The 13,901-nt window shown below is 55.5% G+C and overlaps 5 protein-coding genes across 5 annotated transcripts; 2 read left to right on the top strand and 3 right to left on the bottom strand.

The window, feature by feature from the left end:
* The first annotated feature begins 1,595 nt into the window (after window positions 1-1,595).
* On the top strand, window positions 1,596-3,751 carry IE81DRAFT_302782 (putative MRS4-protein of the mitochondrial carrier family). The gene is made up of 5 exons (XM_025512260.1): window positions 1,596-2,151; window positions 2,296-2,518; window positions 2,690-2,746; window positions 2,827-3,275; window positions 3,362-3,751. Exons 1-5 carry the CDS (start codon window positions 2,020-2,022, stop codon window positions 3,419-3,421), a joined length of 921 nt encoding a protein of 306 aa, XP_025369091.1. The 5' UTR covers window positions 1,596-2,019; the 3' UTR covers window positions 3,422-3,751.
* Window positions 3,752-4,045: 294 nt separating this feature from the next.
* On the bottom strand, window positions 4,046-6,683 carry IE81DRAFT_147837 (hypothetical protein). Its single transcript, XM_025510410.1, has 3 exons — window positions 6,104-6,683; window positions 5,932-6,023; window positions 4,046-5,522 (listed from the first exon to the last, which is right to left on the bottom strand). Exons 1-3 carry the CDS (start codon window positions 6,539-6,541, stop codon window positions 4,109-4,111), a joined length of 1,944 nt encoding a protein of 647 aa, XP_025369090.1. The 5' UTR covers window positions 6,542-6,683; the 3' UTR covers window positions 4,046-4,108.
* Window positions 6,684-8,575: 1,892 nt separating this feature from the next.
* Window positions 8,576-9,601, bottom strand: IE81DRAFT_147632 (hypothetical protein). Its single transcript, XM_025510408.1, has one exon. It carries the CDS (start codon window positions 9,339-9,341, stop codon window positions 8,628-8,630), a length of 714 nt encoding a protein of 237 aa, XP_025369089.1. The 5' UTR covers window positions 9,342-9,601; the 3' UTR covers window positions 8,576-8,627.
* Window positions 9,602-10,098: 497 nt separating this feature from the next.
* On the top strand, window positions 10,099-12,227 carry IE81DRAFT_147650 (NADH oxidase). Its single transcript, XM_025510409.1, has 7 exons — window positions 10,099-10,128; window positions 10,231-10,527; window positions 10,613-10,992; window positions 11,065-11,225; window positions 11,308-11,394; window positions 11,465-11,662; window positions 11,744-12,227. Exons 2-7 carry the CDS (start codon window positions 10,337-10,339, stop codon window positions 12,053-12,055), a joined length of 1,329 nt encoding a protein of 442 aa, XP_025369088.1. The 5' UTR covers window positions 10,099-10,128; window positions 10,231-10,336; the 3' UTR covers window positions 12,056-12,227.
* A 479-nt stretch (window positions 12,228-12,706) lies between these two features.
* On the bottom strand, window positions 12,707-13,149 carry IE81DRAFT_330496 (barwin-like endoglucanase; the record flags this gene model as incomplete). The annotated part of the gene is made up of 2 exons (XM_025515191.1): window positions 12,707-12,809; window positions 12,887-13,149. 2 exons carry the CDS (start codon window positions 13,147-13,149, stop codon window positions 12,707-12,709), a joined length of 366 nt encoding a protein of 121 aa, XP_025369087.1.
* Between the last annotated feature and the right edge of the window lie 752 nt (window positions 13,150-13,901).

The raw sequence follows: 13,901 nt of genomic DNA, 5'->3' as shown, positions 1-13,901 counted from the left end.
CGACCTCAATATTCGCGAATTTATCCATTCTATCCCTGGCGGGGGGGAAATCTGCTACAGCGCGACCGACAGGACGCGGAGTGATTACCAGTGGAGAGTCTTGGCCGAGAACCGAGACTTGGGCGGATCCACGTTGATGTTGGGAAAGGAGGTATCCATGGTCTGCTGTCACAGAATTGCAAGACGTGGCAGATTCGAGAGGCGCGCTGTGATTGAGTAGACATACGATTCAGGGCTCATTCAACCTGCGTGGATGCTCACACCTCTGCTGAGCCGTGCGCCTTGTCTGATTTCTATCCCAACAGCAAGCAGCAGCTCTCCGTCGGATGCCTGATGTCTCGGCGCGCCACAAGTCGTACGATGTCGCTCCCCTACACCACCTCGATCAGGGTTCGTGCTGGTGTATGCCAAGTACAAATGCACAGAGAGATCAGCAAGAATGCAGGGTGGGTGCATGCGCTCGGCTCACTCAAGACTTGAAATGGGCGCCCTCTGACTGGCTGCTGATGATGCCGGCCTGGCCTAGCCAGCTGGTCGCATCCATGCTGCTGCATGCAACGAGAAACTCCGCGCACGGCAAGCTTCAAGGTCATCAGGGTCACAGCAAAGCTGTGCTGGTGCCTGTGTAAAGCAAGGCGGAGAGAATTGAATGCAGAAGGTTATTGATGATGTGCATCACTCTTGACTGCTGCTGCTTAGTACGTCATGCAGCTCGCCAAGCAGAGCAGGCGCACGCGCATGCACGCGCAGCTTATCGCGTTCCAGATCGATTAAAATAAGACGATGCAAATGGAGACTACGGTACATGCGTGGATGAACAAATCGTAAATACGAAGTGAATCGGATTGGAGTCTTGAGTCACAATGAGTAGTCTGAGTGGCCAAGCCCTCCACGCTCGTTTGTGAGCGGCAACTCGTGCGTGCTCTTTGCTCTCGCGGGTTTGTTGTTACAAATTCTCCCGCGTGCGTGTACGGTATCAAAATCTTGGATGCAAGATGTGGACCTCATCAGATGGATGGTGCGAACCTGCCTGCCTGCCTGCGCCCTGAATCAGAATAATGTACAGCACACGATCGCGTGAGCTAGGCGTCGCGATTTCAAATTCTGGAGTCCTGCTTTCAAATTGATCGCATGCACGTCTCGTCTGAACCTTCAAGAAACGCTGGCTCAAGCATACTGTATGGTGGCTATAGTCCTGAATGAAAAATTTTATTCGAGATTGTAGGAAAGCCATGCAAACGTCGAGCTTGGCCCCTGTGAACCTTCCGAGCTAATCATTCAAGATTACAAATGCATCACTTCACTCGTAAAATGCATGCAAGCAGGTGAAGTCAGTCTTGAGTCCCTTCTTACGTGGCCGGGCGGCAAAGCGACGCGTGTGCGTGCGAGCCGCGCTCAGAAGCGCGCGCCTTTTTTTCTCTCCTGCGCTGCGCTCCGCGCTGCGAGGCCCGCTGCTGCTTGGCTGCATGCTGGCTGCTGCTGCTGCTGCTTGATTGCCTCTGCATGGCTTCTATTGTTTGGTGATCGATCGTGAAGTCACGAGTTTGAGTCAAGAGGGTGAGTGTGAGTGAATTTTGAATGAGAAGCATCCACACGCACCTCACGCGGTGAGCAGGTCTGCAGCCATTGTGATTCGCCGCTTGTGATTGCCGAAAAGACATCTCTCTCCTCTTTTCGTCTCTGCATTGCCTCTTTTCCCTCGCTTCCACAACAGATAATCGCCTCTGCTTTGCGCTCGACATTCAGCCCAGCGCATCATCTAGCACGCACATAGAGCGTCTGTCCCTGGCGTGCACAAGAAGAAAGCGAAGCAGTGGACAAGCCCCCTGCTCAAACCTCAAGCGCATCTTTGTAGTCTGTGTGCAACTGCTATAGCCAAGCTGAAGCCAGGCTTCCCGCCCTACACCAAAGCATCGAGAAATACGGGACCAGAGTCGTAGCGCAATTTGTGACCCGCTGCAACGCACTGCGAAGCTGCAAGCTCAAAGCCTAGTCGAACAGCCCTTGGTGGTGAACAAGATGGCAGACGCAGGCGAGGAGGTGGATTATGAGGGCCTGGGAGAGGGTTTCCCCCTGCACATCAACATGATTGCTGGAGCACTAGCCGGCATCAGCGAGCATGCAGTCATGTTCCCCGTAGACGTCATTCGAGTGAGTGGCACAGCGCACTGCGCAGCTCGACGTGCCGCAAACCATTGTGGCAGGCTCGACTTTCTATGACGCTCTGCTAGAAATTGCTAGCGCTTGGGTCGGCTTGGCGGTGATCACCTGCTGACCTTCCTATGCTCGCCGCAGACCCGCATGCAAATACTTTCAGCATCTCCAGCAGCCACCTACTCGGGTGTAACAGAAGCGCTTCGCAGGATATCTTCGGCAGAAGGAGGAAGAGCATTATGGAGAGGTGTGGCGAGCGTGGTGATGGGTGCCGGTCCTGCTCATGCAGTGTACTTCGGAACCTATGAGGTCGTCAAGGAGGCGACTGGAGGTAATAGGAGCGGTCATCAGTTTGCGAGCACTGGTGAGTATCATGCTGGGCGAGCGGCAGCTTCAGCGCAACACCAAAGTGGCGCATGACATCCGCTACCACGACGAGCTTTGCGCTTCCACTTGCTTGCTGCTTCGCAAGACCGTGCTGCTGCACGAGGTCCTGTTGCTGACTGACGCTGTACTCGGGGATTCTCCCAAACAGCATTCGCTGGAGCTTCGGCTACTATTGCTTCTGACGCATTTATGAACCCATTCGATGGTGAGTTGGCAGATCCGGCGTTGGCTCGCCTCGATGAGGAGAACCGCTGACTTGCGATCATTACACATACTGCGCTGCAGTGGTCAAGCAGAGGATGCAGATGCACGGATCCACGTATCGATCTGTGCTCACCTGCGCATCTGATGTCTACAAGCGGGAAGGTCTGAGGGCCTTCTACGTCTCATACCCAACAACGCTCGCCATGACAGTTCCATTCACGGCTGTGCAGTTCAGCACCTACGAATGGGCCAAAGAGGTCCTGAATCCCTCAGGATCTTACAGTCCCACCACACACGCGGTAGCAGGTGGATTCGCAGGCGCTGTGGCTGCAGCAGTCACAAACCCTCTGGATGTGGCCAAGACGCTCCTGCAAACGAGAGGCAACTCTTCGGACGCGGTCATTAGGAAAGCGAGCGGAATGCTTACAGCTTTCAAAATCATTCACGAAAGGGAAGGGCTCAAGGGCTTTGCACGAGGTCTCTCTCCGCGCGTACTCACCTTCATGCCCTCCAACGCTTTGTGCTGGTTGGTGAGTCCCAGAGCGAGGAGGTTAGAGGCCGGCTAGCGTTCGTTCTGCAGCCCTGCTGACCATGTTGACCTTGCTGACCTTCTCAGTCGTACGAGGGCTTCCGATGGTTTCTGCGCGATCAGACGAGAGAAAAGTTTGTCGGATGATCGACTCTTGCGGATAGCAAAAGTAGAGCATACGGCTGTGGCGCAAGGTCAAGAGCGACTGCTACAGACTGGGATGAAAGCGAAGCAAGGTATGACGTGCTCAATCTGGTATACCGTTGGTCACGAAAGGAGGACTGGCTGGGAGCACAATCTTGCTCCTGTTGCAAATCGACTCGAGAGCGGGACACTACACAAAAGTTTCAATCTTTAAGCGTCACTCTTAAAACCCCTCACGCGCAACGCCGATGCCATCATGCGTTGCTCATTGTCTGACTTGGCGAGGAAAGCGTCGGGCGAGGCGGCTTTGCATTGCAAAAGCGTGACGATGCGAAGCAATCGGGTCTGTGTGCACGGTCTTGGGAGTGTTTCGCGCTTCGTGTTGTCGACGACAACCATCGTGCATGCATTGAAGCTGCATCGACCGCGTGCGGACTCGAGCAAGGGGCAAACGTGTAACAAAAGAGGTATTTCTAAAGTCGGCGGCTGTTCCGTGGTACGCCAAAGTGGAGAAAAAGGGCAAAGTTGTGCAAGCCGGGGAAAGGAGAGATGCAAGTTGGACTAGAACAGGAGCACGTCGTCAAAAGACGCTGCAGTCACAAGCGAGTGCGTGCTTTGAGTTGAGGAGGAGGGTGCATTGGGGAGATGCCTCGGCATGGGCGGGACAGGGGAAGGTTGTGCGGGAACACTCTAGTTGTGGCCAACGAACTGATATACAACGCGGCGAACAATGCCTGAGAGGTGCTCGGGGCTTTGAGCGTAGGTGCCCATGACCAGCGACATGCCTGCGGAAGTGAGCAGCAGATCGCCACCGGGTACGAATGGAACCCAAGAACGCTTTCGCGCTACGGACCAAGCAGACTCTGCGCCCTTGGGAAGGACGTACATCGCGAGCTCTGTGCGACGTTTGGAATGCTCGATGAAAAGAGAAAAGCAGGTCAGGAAACCCGCAAACCAATGCATCTCTCCTTTTGTGAGGGCGTGAATGAACCAGCCAGGGACCCTGTCCCGGATGGATGGGAATTTGTCCAGCCAGGACAGAATGGAGTGACAGCCGCAGAAGAACGTCTGGAAGATGATGACGAAGACGCCCAGGAAGGAGGACGATCGCAGAGAGCCAAAGGCGGCTCGCGACAAGATCCGCCAAGGGTCCTTTCTGAACGCGCCCATCCGCAAGAAGATGGCAGGCACAAAGTGCAGAGTTGCATACACTGGCAGGATCCAGCGAGTAACCTCTACAAATCGGTCTACTGGACTCCACCAGTGACTGTCCTCCCAGGGATGGACCAGACAGCAGGGCACAAAGGGGTCCAGCTTGCCCTTATCCGTGCGCTCCTTCCACGCAACCACTTTCGCGACATTCTTTCCCGTCATGCCGCGCCTGTTTGCTTTTGTGGCAGGAAGGTTGGGGTAGCGCATCTTTCCATTCGGCATCTTGATGAGGTCTGGGAACTTGCCGCCAGGGAACAATTCGAAGCAGTCGTTGGTGACCACATCCTCGTGATCGCGATGCACCTTGAGACAGATAGGCGTGACCTTGGACGCTTCGGTGATCCACTTGACGTAGGACCGCGGGAGCGAATCCGGTGCATCGATCCAAGCGTACATGATCTGCCCGCACGCCAGACCGAAGGCCAAGACGGACCCATACGGGATGGTGATAAGACCTTTCCCATGGGCCACGTTATAGGTGCCCTCTAAGCCCCGCACCACTAGCTGCTGAGCCAATCCGATGCGATTTCCCGGTGCTTCTGCGAGGATGGCCAGACCGGAGAGGGCACCTGCGACGTACGCGTGCCACACCTTCGATCGAGGGTCGCGCATGAAAGCACGCTTCTTTTGGTTGTTTTTCAGCTTCGCTCTCTCTTCCCCCGTCTTGCCTTCTAGCTCAGAGTACCCGCTGCGAGGAGTCGCGCTCCCACTTGCAGTGCCATCTCCGCTAGCGCTGCGCTTGCGGCGAGGAACACGCTCGGGCATCGGTGTGACTAGGCGAAGACCATTGTGCACAGCTTTGTAGATCAGCGTCCAAAGGCCAAAGACGGATGCAAAGCGCACGTTGGTCGGACCGAAGAACGCCAGGACCAAGGGGTTTGTCTTCCATTTCCTGCAAATTCGTGTTGAGAGTTTGTTAGTACACACGTTTGACTGGCTGGAAAGCGCTGCTTGTGTTTGTGCTTGATAGGTGACTGTATGCGCAGCTCCGTCTCCAGACGGCGATGACGTCTCAACGCTCTGAGAGATTCGGGTCCAGCTGACGCCAGTGTTGGTGGTAGCGAAATCACTTGAAGCCCGATCCGCCTCCTTTCTCGAGCACTGCTAAGCCGTGGCTACATTCTGAGCATGCTCAAAGAAGATGCTTCTTGTACTACGACGGACGCGAACCGCAAATTGCAAAATCTACCACTCCCGACTCCCGAGCGCCGGCTGCAGCCCAGATTCCAGTCCTCCGATTCAAGATCTCGCATCGCCAAGTGGCGCGTGCGCACACATCGAGATTTCTGCGGAGCACTCACTTGGTTCGGAAAGCTTTGACCAGAGCAAAGAGAAGCATGACCGTTCCTCGACATCCAAAAGCGAAGAGCCATGCGCGCAGACCTCCCCGGAACTGAAATGGCGTGCGCAGGCGGGGCTCGCTGTTAGCAGGTGCTGCTTCTCGAGGCATGACCAGCGCACAGCATGACGCACCGAATGGACAATGACCCGCTCATAGTCGTGAGGCACATGCGCAGGGTCATCTGCCGGTCTCCACAGCTTGTGCCTGATCTGCGCCGGATTTTGTGCAAGCTCGTGCAGTCCGTGCACCGACAAGCTACGACGAAGCTGAGCAGCGGTCTCTGCAATCGAAGGCGTCGTGGGTCCAGATTTCCACCTCTCCTGTCCTTCTTCGTCCGAGTCCGAGTCGGGGATATCAGTGTCCAGCTGAGTGAAGCCTCCCAGCCTCAGACCAGGGTCGGGTCGTCGGCCTGTGGTCAAGGACTTGCTGGGGGGAGTGAGCAGCGATCCAGTAGAAGCCGAATAGTTGACACCCCCTGGATTCCTAGAGGGGGTCGAGGGCTTGTCGGTCGCATCCCCTGTCTGGGCCTTGCGGTTTGGCGATTGCGAGTCCTCGCCGTTGCTTCCCATCTTGATGCCAGCTGGAACGAGATGGAGAGCGGGTAATGTCGGCAAGGCTGGTGGTGCGTTTTGGTCGATGGTGATGCAAAAAGTGTGCCCAACCCGTTGCCTTAGATGGGGAAGGGGCTCGCGCTGACCAAGCGACCGTGTGACCTTTCGTCACGAGCGGTACAGAGCTGAACGGGTCTGCGCCAAAGATGCTGAGCGGGAAGAAGAGCAAAGTGTTGACGCTGCCAGGCGAGGAATTTGCCGAGCAGAGGGAAGAAGTTGAAGGAAGCTATCGCGAGAGAGAATATGCGACCGCAGCAAAGACGAGGCGACGAGGCGATGAGGCGCGTTGAAGGGAGTGTGTGGGCGGGGGTTCGTGGGGAGGTTCGTGCAACCAAAGGCAAAGCGGTCGTGCTGATTTCTTTTGTCGCGCGCTTTACCCGCCGCGCTGTGCCTGAGTCTTGGTCGTGCGCGCGCGGTGCGTTCGCGTCCGTGTGCTTGGAAATCAAACGTCGGTTCGGTGGAGATCGCGCTTTTGCTTTCGAAGCAGCAAATTTGCCCGCTTGAGTCACGGTGCAAGCATAGAGAGAGACCTCGACCGAGAATTCGCTCGCCTCGGTCCTCGCTTGCTATAGAAGAGCTGAGTTTGGACGTTTGGTTGCAAGCGAACTACGGATCGCCTCGTCGGTCGGTGTCGCAAACGCCTCGATCGATGCGGCCCGGCCTGGCAGGGTGGCACGCGCAGAACCCAAAGAGGTCTGTCTGTCCACTCGCAGGAAATCACGAACGACACTCAGCATCAGACTCGCGACTGGTCCAGACGCTGCTCGGCAGTCTGATGAGTCTTTCGTGCTAGCCAAACGACGATCCTGGCTATGTACAGTACGGTACAGTACGCGAAGGCTGATTGGTGATGATTGGACGTTTTGAAATCGAGCGGATGCTAATGGCAAATATTCCGCTAGACTGATGAGACTAGCGTCTTGCTGTGTGAACTTTGTGAAACGCCAGTTGCTGATGCTGCTGCTGCTGCTTGCACACAACGTCAGCATCAGCAGCGGCACACCATGCAGGCAGCAGCATCCATCCAAAGCAAGCGCGGGACAGCGAGCAAATCGTGGAATTTAGCGGTCCGCGCGGCAAGCGTGCAGAAAGAAGCCAAGAGCTAGGCGATCGAGCAGCAGCAGCGAGAGGCACTCTGAGAGACAGACCCCCCTCGCTCGTCAGGCAGACGTCAGCAATAAGGCACAAAAGTAGTAGATGCAAGCGCCGACGACAAGCACACAGACCTCTTTTCTTTTTCGTGCTGTGTATAGGTCACCCGAACGTTGGTTGAGGTGGGGTAAAACTGAGACCGCAGCCAGCAGCAGCGTCCCGCACCGCAAAATTTAATGTTCTTGCAGAAGCGCGGGGGAGGCGTCACGGCGCGCGCATTCGTGACGAAGGTGCATGCAGCAGCAGCGCGCATGATTGATGTGCAGTCTGCTGATGAGTACGCGCTCGCGTGCGGCCGCGCCTGGTGACGCCTGCATGCTGCCTTCTGCTGCTGACTTCCTGCATCAGTGGGCATAGGTGCTGCTGCTGTAGCGATCGAAGGCGAGCACAACTTCAAGCCCCGACTGAATGAGGCTTTCAACTCGCGTCACCTGCAGCAGCAAGCCAAAATCGTTGGGCAAGGTACGCGTGACTGAAAGCATGGGGGGCGGGGCAGCCATGATGCATGCACATCGCAACGACATCCACGCGCACCGCAATAAGCCTTGTCGAACCGTGCAAGTAGTGCACATGCGCCTGTCATGAAGCCCCGCGTTGCATGCATGCAAGTTGCCCCAGGCTTTGAGGCCGTCGTTGCATATCTTTCTGCATGCTGGCCGCAGAAGGACGCAGGTCAAGAGTCACGAAGCAGCGAGCGACCACCACGAGGTCCGACAGACAAACACACACACACCTTCGCCCTTCCCCGAAAACATTCTAGCCGATCCGATCCCTCTTCGCAAACTTGATAACCCTGTCTCGCGCCCCCAGCCAGCCAGCCAGCCAGCCAGCCACGGTCAGAAGGGTTCGCAGGGCAATCCCCTCACCCCGAGGCCGAGGCCGAGGCCGAGCCTCAGCGATGATGATGGCTGTTCATCACCGACAAGGGTTGACTAACCAAAGGCCGGGGGAGCCAGGTCCGCCAAGCTGCTCTTTCTTGCTCCCCGCCCGCTGCTACAACTTCAAGTGAGAGAGAGGGCTTACCATCGTGAATCCTTGTCGCTGACATGCAGAAAGGCCAAGTTGCAGGTGCATGGGGCCGCTGCACATGACCGCTGCTCGCCGTGCCATTGCTACCGGTGTCAGCGTTGCCATCCAGCAGCAGACGTGCGCTGTAATGTATATGTAGTGAGTGCAGGGTCCATGATATTCCGCAGTTGATCGCACGCCTCCTCTCTCCTGTGGTCAAATGGTCAATCTTGAATGAAAGAAACGAGTTGGTTGAATGTGATTGAGGAGAGGTTGTTCGGCCTTGCGTGCACGAGGGCATTGCTTCAAGCAGCCAATCAGAATTCCAAATTGTGAATCTCAAATCGTGAATCTTGTATGCAATGCGATCATGATCGCATGCCTCATCAGAATGCCATTTCAGCATCCCTTTCTCCATTGGTAAACGGCGCATGTCACCCCTCGGCTTTCCCTTTTGAGCTTCAAGCGGCGGACGTAGTAGAGACATTATACCTCGGGAACGGAGGTGAGCAGGATCTGGATCGCTGGAGGGCTCCATTGGCCCGACCCCGTTCAAGGACAAGGCTCTTTTGTCACAACTGCAAAGTTCACACCGCATGCCGCCGCTGCATCTCGTTCAGACGTTGCCGCGACTCTCGACGATTGAAGTGAAATGTGAATGAGGTGAGTGAGTGGTGAATGCAACAACGTCAAACCGAATCGAGTCTTGAGTGAGCTCAAAATCGTGCCGATCAGCCGGTTCGTCTAGCTTGACGCTTGGCAACGCGGACCGCGGACCTTTCATCATCCGAATCGCACGATGCACTCCAAAACTCTTGACTCAAAATCACGTGAATCTTGAATCGTGAATTGCTGGATACAGGAAGCGGCTCGTGTCACTCAAAATCTTGAATCAATAAATTTGAATCAAGAAATTGATTCTTGATTGGGACAAGACCCACGTGATCTGCTTTCCTAGCTTCTTTCTCTCGCACGGCAAGCCACTCAGGCGCTGGCACAGTGTCGCCACTCGCAACGCGATCGAGTGGAAGGTTCGGCAAATAAATGGAAATTGGCCGAAGACCGGGGAGGAATTACTTGAAGAAACGCCTTCATCTTATGAGTCGACGTCTCCGCATGGCAAGGCGTGGCATGTCCGCCGCCTGTACGGTAGTTGTTAGTAATATGAATCGTGAATTCGGATGTGGGCATCTCGATCATTGTCGATGATGCGAGCATTCGAAACCCTGCTGCCGCGGTGACGTGCTGCCGGTGCAATAATCAAGTGCCACGCAGCAGCTGGTGGACATTTTGGTGGAGGCCGGAACCCTCCACCCCGGACATTGAGTATTCCCTTCCTTACGACCGAGAATCGATCAATCGACGGAGCTTGCGCGAGAAGAAAGGTCAGTCAGAGTCATCACGATCCCGTGCTGATGGCTCGGACGGCGCTCACCAGATCTATACCTCGTGTGGAACTTGCTCCGCCCGCCAATACGGTTAAGAAGCTTCGGAAAGCACCCAACGCACCGGCCACTTGTTACCCACCTTCACCTCATCCTAGTACTAACCATTGGCCGACAAACTTTGGAGCCCGTCACAGCTGCAACAACAATGAGCGACGCACAAGTCCTTGGACAAGAAGTCAAGCTGCCCTTCTCGGGCAGGGTGGCCCCTTCGCGATTCATGAAGGGCGCCATGACCGAGCGACTATCCAGTTGGGATCAGCACAGGCCTGAAGCGCGAGGCATCCCCTCGGATGGCCTTGTCAAGGTCTACGAGGAATGGGGAAACGGTGGCTTCGGGTGAGTATCTCCGCGTGCCAATGCGCTGCACAGCCCGACATTGAGACGGGAAATATCGTACTTTTGTTTGCGTGACTGCCGTCAGCATCGTGTTGTCCGGCAACACCATCGTCGATCCAGTGAACCTCGAAGCACCTGGAAATGCCATCATCCACGAAGGCTTGGACAAACCCGAAGAGCGCGAAAAGCAGTTCAGGCGCTTGTTCAAAGCAGGCAAGGGCGCCGCGGGCAAGTCTTTGTTTGTGGTGCAACTCAGCCACGGAGGTCGACAAGTGGCCGACGCTCTGACAAAGAATCCGGTCAGCGCCAGCGACATTCCTTGTCCTCCAACCATGGGCTACAACTTTGCCAAGCCTACTCCTCTTGACGAGGATGGCATCAAGAAGGTCGTCAACGACTTTGCCTATGCTGCCCAGAAATGCCACGAATGGGGCGCCGATGGCATCCAGCTGCACGCCGCTCACGGTGCGTCCTCGTCTCTCTGGCCGTTGCAAGCTTGCAGAGCGCCCCGCGCTCACCCGTGCCCTCCGTTCACAGGCTACTTGCTGGCACAATTCTTGTCTAGCACCACGAACAAGCGCACAGACAAGTACGGCGGTTCCCTCGAGAATCGTGCGCGCATCATCTACGATATCTTTGAGGAGATCGACCGCCGCATTTCGGACCCCAAGTTCATCAAAGCTATCAAGATCAACTCGGTGAGTCGCCTGTCCAATACTTGAACAAGCATTGGCTCTGCGCATGGAAATGGTGCTGACTTGTACTGCATTTCGGAGGCAGGTTGAATTTCAAGAAGGCGGTTTCCAGCCCGAAGAGTCTGCTGCTGTTTGCAAGCACCTAGAGCAGCTGGGCGTCGATGTCATCGAGGTGAGTGCGGGATTCATAGTTCACATTGCGATTCAGCTTCTCAATAACAAAATGTCTCTTTTCATCGCAGCTCTCTGGCGGTACGTATGAGAGCCTCGCCTTTACGCACAAGCGTGAATCGACAAAGGCTCGCGAGGGCTTCTTCCTGCAATTTGCCGAGACGATACGACAAGGTGTGTCCAAGAGCAGGATCTGGACCACAGGCGGTTTCCGCAGCGCCAAGGCAATGGCAGATGCTGTTCGACAAGGCGTCACTGACGGTGTGGGAGTGAGTGTAAGATGGAGCATCTCCCCTTTGCCATTGCTCATGCTCATCGCGTGCGATCATTTTGTCTTCGCCTCACCTCAGATTGCTCGACCTGCCACGCAAGACTTTGGTTTGCCTAGCCTGATCATCTCTGGCAAAGTCGACGGAGCAAGAAAGGGACTTTTGCCCGAGCACGACTTTGGCATCACCAACGTCGCTGCCGGCACTCAAATTCGACAAGTTGCCAACGGTATCCAACCTTTCGACGCTACCAATGAGGAAGCTGTCCAAAAGTTCAAAGAAGAGGTCGGCCAATTTATGGAGATTGCCAAGAAGGACGGAGCGGAGGGTGTCGTCAAGGCTGGTTACCCTGACCTTGCCGGATCGGCTTACCAACCCATTTCGCTGTTGTAGAGACTGTTTGCAGCATAATTGGTGGAAACAATACTCAAGAAAATGTGGAGCGAAGCAATGAACAGATTGAAGAAATATAGAGACAAATGGACAAACTCTCAGATATAATGTGCGATGAGTTCCATTACGTGTGACTGAAAGGCCCTTGACGAAGCAGGAAACCCAAAGGTGAATGCTACAGAACGCGAGATGCGTTGGGGAGACTAGGGAAATGAGGGCGAACGGAGAGTTTTGAGCGACATGAGGGGCGCCGAAAAGGAGTCAAGAGGCGGAAAGTGTGCAGTAAGTAGGTCTGTGCGGGCTATGGCTTATGTGACGCGAGACACGTTAGGGAAGCTCTGAAATGCCAACCGTCCTTGCTGAACGAGTTGGTGAGTGCGAGCATGAAGTCGAATGGAGGCTGCGTCGAGCTCGGGGAAAGGGGGGACCGAGCGCGCAAGGTGAAGAAGAAGTCGAAAGTATCGAGCGCCTTGGAGTGTGTCTGGACTGGGAGCATTCGTGGGTGCAGGGGGGCGTAAAGAGCGTAGCGTTGGGTCGTACAGTGTGCCGTCTAGTCGGCGGAACACCAAGTGAGATTGATCAGGGAGGGCAGGAGATTACTGGTTGATCAGGTAGGGCAGGACACCGTGGTGGGCGTCTTGGGAGAGACGCTTAGTTCATGTGCCAAGTGACTGGAACCTCGCCCTCCTCGGTAGTGCCGATCTTGTTGAATGCACCTTTGGACAGGTCGATGTCGTCGGTGCCGCAGGTAGGGCTGTGCGCACGAGGAGAGATGAGAAACGAGTCAGCAACATGATGTGGGGACGTTTCGACGGAACAGGAAGAACGCACCAAGTGTCGGCAATTTGAGCGGAGGTGGTTTGACCAGTTTGGGTGTTGGTAATGGTGATCCACTTTCCACAGTTTGAAGAGTCGTGCTTGGCGGAGCTGATGGCTACAACGGCGTCGCTGTCGCTGTGGGCGGTGCCGCAGCTACCGGCGTTGCCTCCCTGGTAGAAGAAGGTGGCATGGCCGCTGTTGGCGCGCTTGACGGGCGCAGCGCTAGCGAGCGCGACGGTAGAGAGTGCAAGGATTGCGACGGTAGAGAAACGCATTTTGAATGTGAGTTGATCCGGTAAGGATGGACTAGGAGTTAGATCTTGAGTGGCAAGCTTCTGCGGTGAGAGAATGTGTGACTACGGGATGTGTTCTTGGTAGGGGTTCCAACTTTCCTCCGAGCTCCAACACACTGCTTTTATAGAGCTTTGACCCTTAGTTTCACTCATGTCAATGCATCCAAGCGAAGGAAAAAAACTCTGACACTGACTGTCCGCCATTGTGTTGTGCGAAACCTGAATGTCTATACGGCGACGGGGATTTGGAGGAGGAAAGGAGGCGCACAGGACCTCGGGACTGCCGAGACGTCTATGGAGCTGCCAGGAACCCCGCTTGGAGAGCAGGAAATCTCGCGCTCGATTCGCGATGCCTGCACCAGCGAGATCGTGCCTACATGAGTCTGTGCCATCTGACGACCCTGCTGAGCACAGAAGAGGCAAGCAGCTGGTCGATCCCATGCGAGTACGGCCGCTAGACGACGAAGGAACAGGGGTGCTTCCTTTGCAAACAGATTGATGGCGGTGACATCAGTCGAGGTTCAGAGCGCGGTGGAGCGAGGGCCAATGGACAGCCCTTGTTTCGAAGGCGAGCGAAGCCTTTGATTGTGCGTGTGCGTTTCGCGTTGCTCTCTAGCAAAGCAGAGTGGCACTCGGGAGTTGGAGTGCTTGGCGTGTTTCATGCATGGTTGGATCAATTTGCAGGGTCAAACCTTTCATCGACCCTCTCAGAACGTCCCCTGCACTGCCCCCCC

This window comes from Ceraceosorus guamensis, assembly GCF_003144195.1.
Source record: "Ceraceosorus guamensis strain MCA 4658 unplaced genomic scaffold IE81scaffold_35, whole genome shotgun sequence".
In the NCBI taxonomy this organism is placed as follows: domain Eukaryota; kingdom Fungi; phylum Basidiomycota; class Exobasidiomycetes; order Ceraceosorales; family Ceraceosoraceae; genus Ceraceosorus; species Ceraceosorus guamensis.
The sequence above is the reverse complement of the archived record's forward strand: the minus strand, read 5'-3'. Positions and strand labels throughout refer to the sequence as shown.

What these genes read in the sequence shown, in the direction of transcription:
- IE81DRAFT_147837 (XM_025510410.1), bottom strand. Translation starts at nt 6,541, where the DNA reads ATGGGAAGCAACGGCGAGGACTCGCAATCGCCAAACCGCAAGGCCCAG. An exon ending in AGCGGGTCATTGTCCATTCG is followed by an intron (nt 6,024 to 6,103) that starts GTGCGTCATGCT and finishes ACGCCATTTCAG; the next exon opens with TTCCGGGGAGGTCTGCGCGC. An exon ending in GTCAAAGCTTTCCGAACCAA is followed by an intron (nt 5,523 to 5,931) that starts GTGAGTGCTCCG and finishes ACGAATTTGCAG; the next exon opens with GAAATGGAAGACAAACCCCT.
- IE81DRAFT_147632 (XM_025510408.1), bottom strand. Translation starts at nt 9,341, where the DNA reads ATGCGGTGTGAACTTTGCAGTTGTGACAAAAGAGCCTTGTCCTTGAAC.
- IE81DRAFT_147650 (XM_025510409.1), top strand. Translation starts at nt 10,337, where the DNA reads ATGAGCGACGCACAAGTCCTTGGACAAGAAGTCAAGCTGCCCTTCTCG. An exon ending in TGGGGAAACGGTGGCTTCGG is followed by an intron (nt 10,528 to 10,612) that starts GTGAGTATCTCC and finishes GACTGCCGTCAG; the next exon opens with CATCGTGTTGTCCGGCAACA. An exon ending in TGGGCGTCGATGTCATCGAG is followed by an intron (nt 11,395 to 11,464) that starts GTGAGTGCGGGA and finishes TTTTCATCGCAG; the next exon opens with CTCTCTGGCGGTACGTATGA.
- IE81DRAFT_302782 (XM_025512260.1), top strand. Translation starts at nt 2,020, where the DNA reads ATGGCAGACGCAGGCGAGGAGGTGGATTATGAGGGCCTGGGAGAGGGT. An exon ending in TCCCCGTAGACGTCATTCGA is followed by an intron (nt 2,152 to 2,295) that starts GTGAGTGGCACA and finishes TGCTCGCCGCAG; the next exon opens with ACCCGCATGCAAATACTTTC. An exon ending in CCAACGCTTTGTGCTGGTTG is followed by an intron (nt 3,276 to 3,361) that starts GTGAGTCCCAGA and finishes TGACCTTCTCAG; the next exon opens with TCGTACGAGGGCTTCCGATG.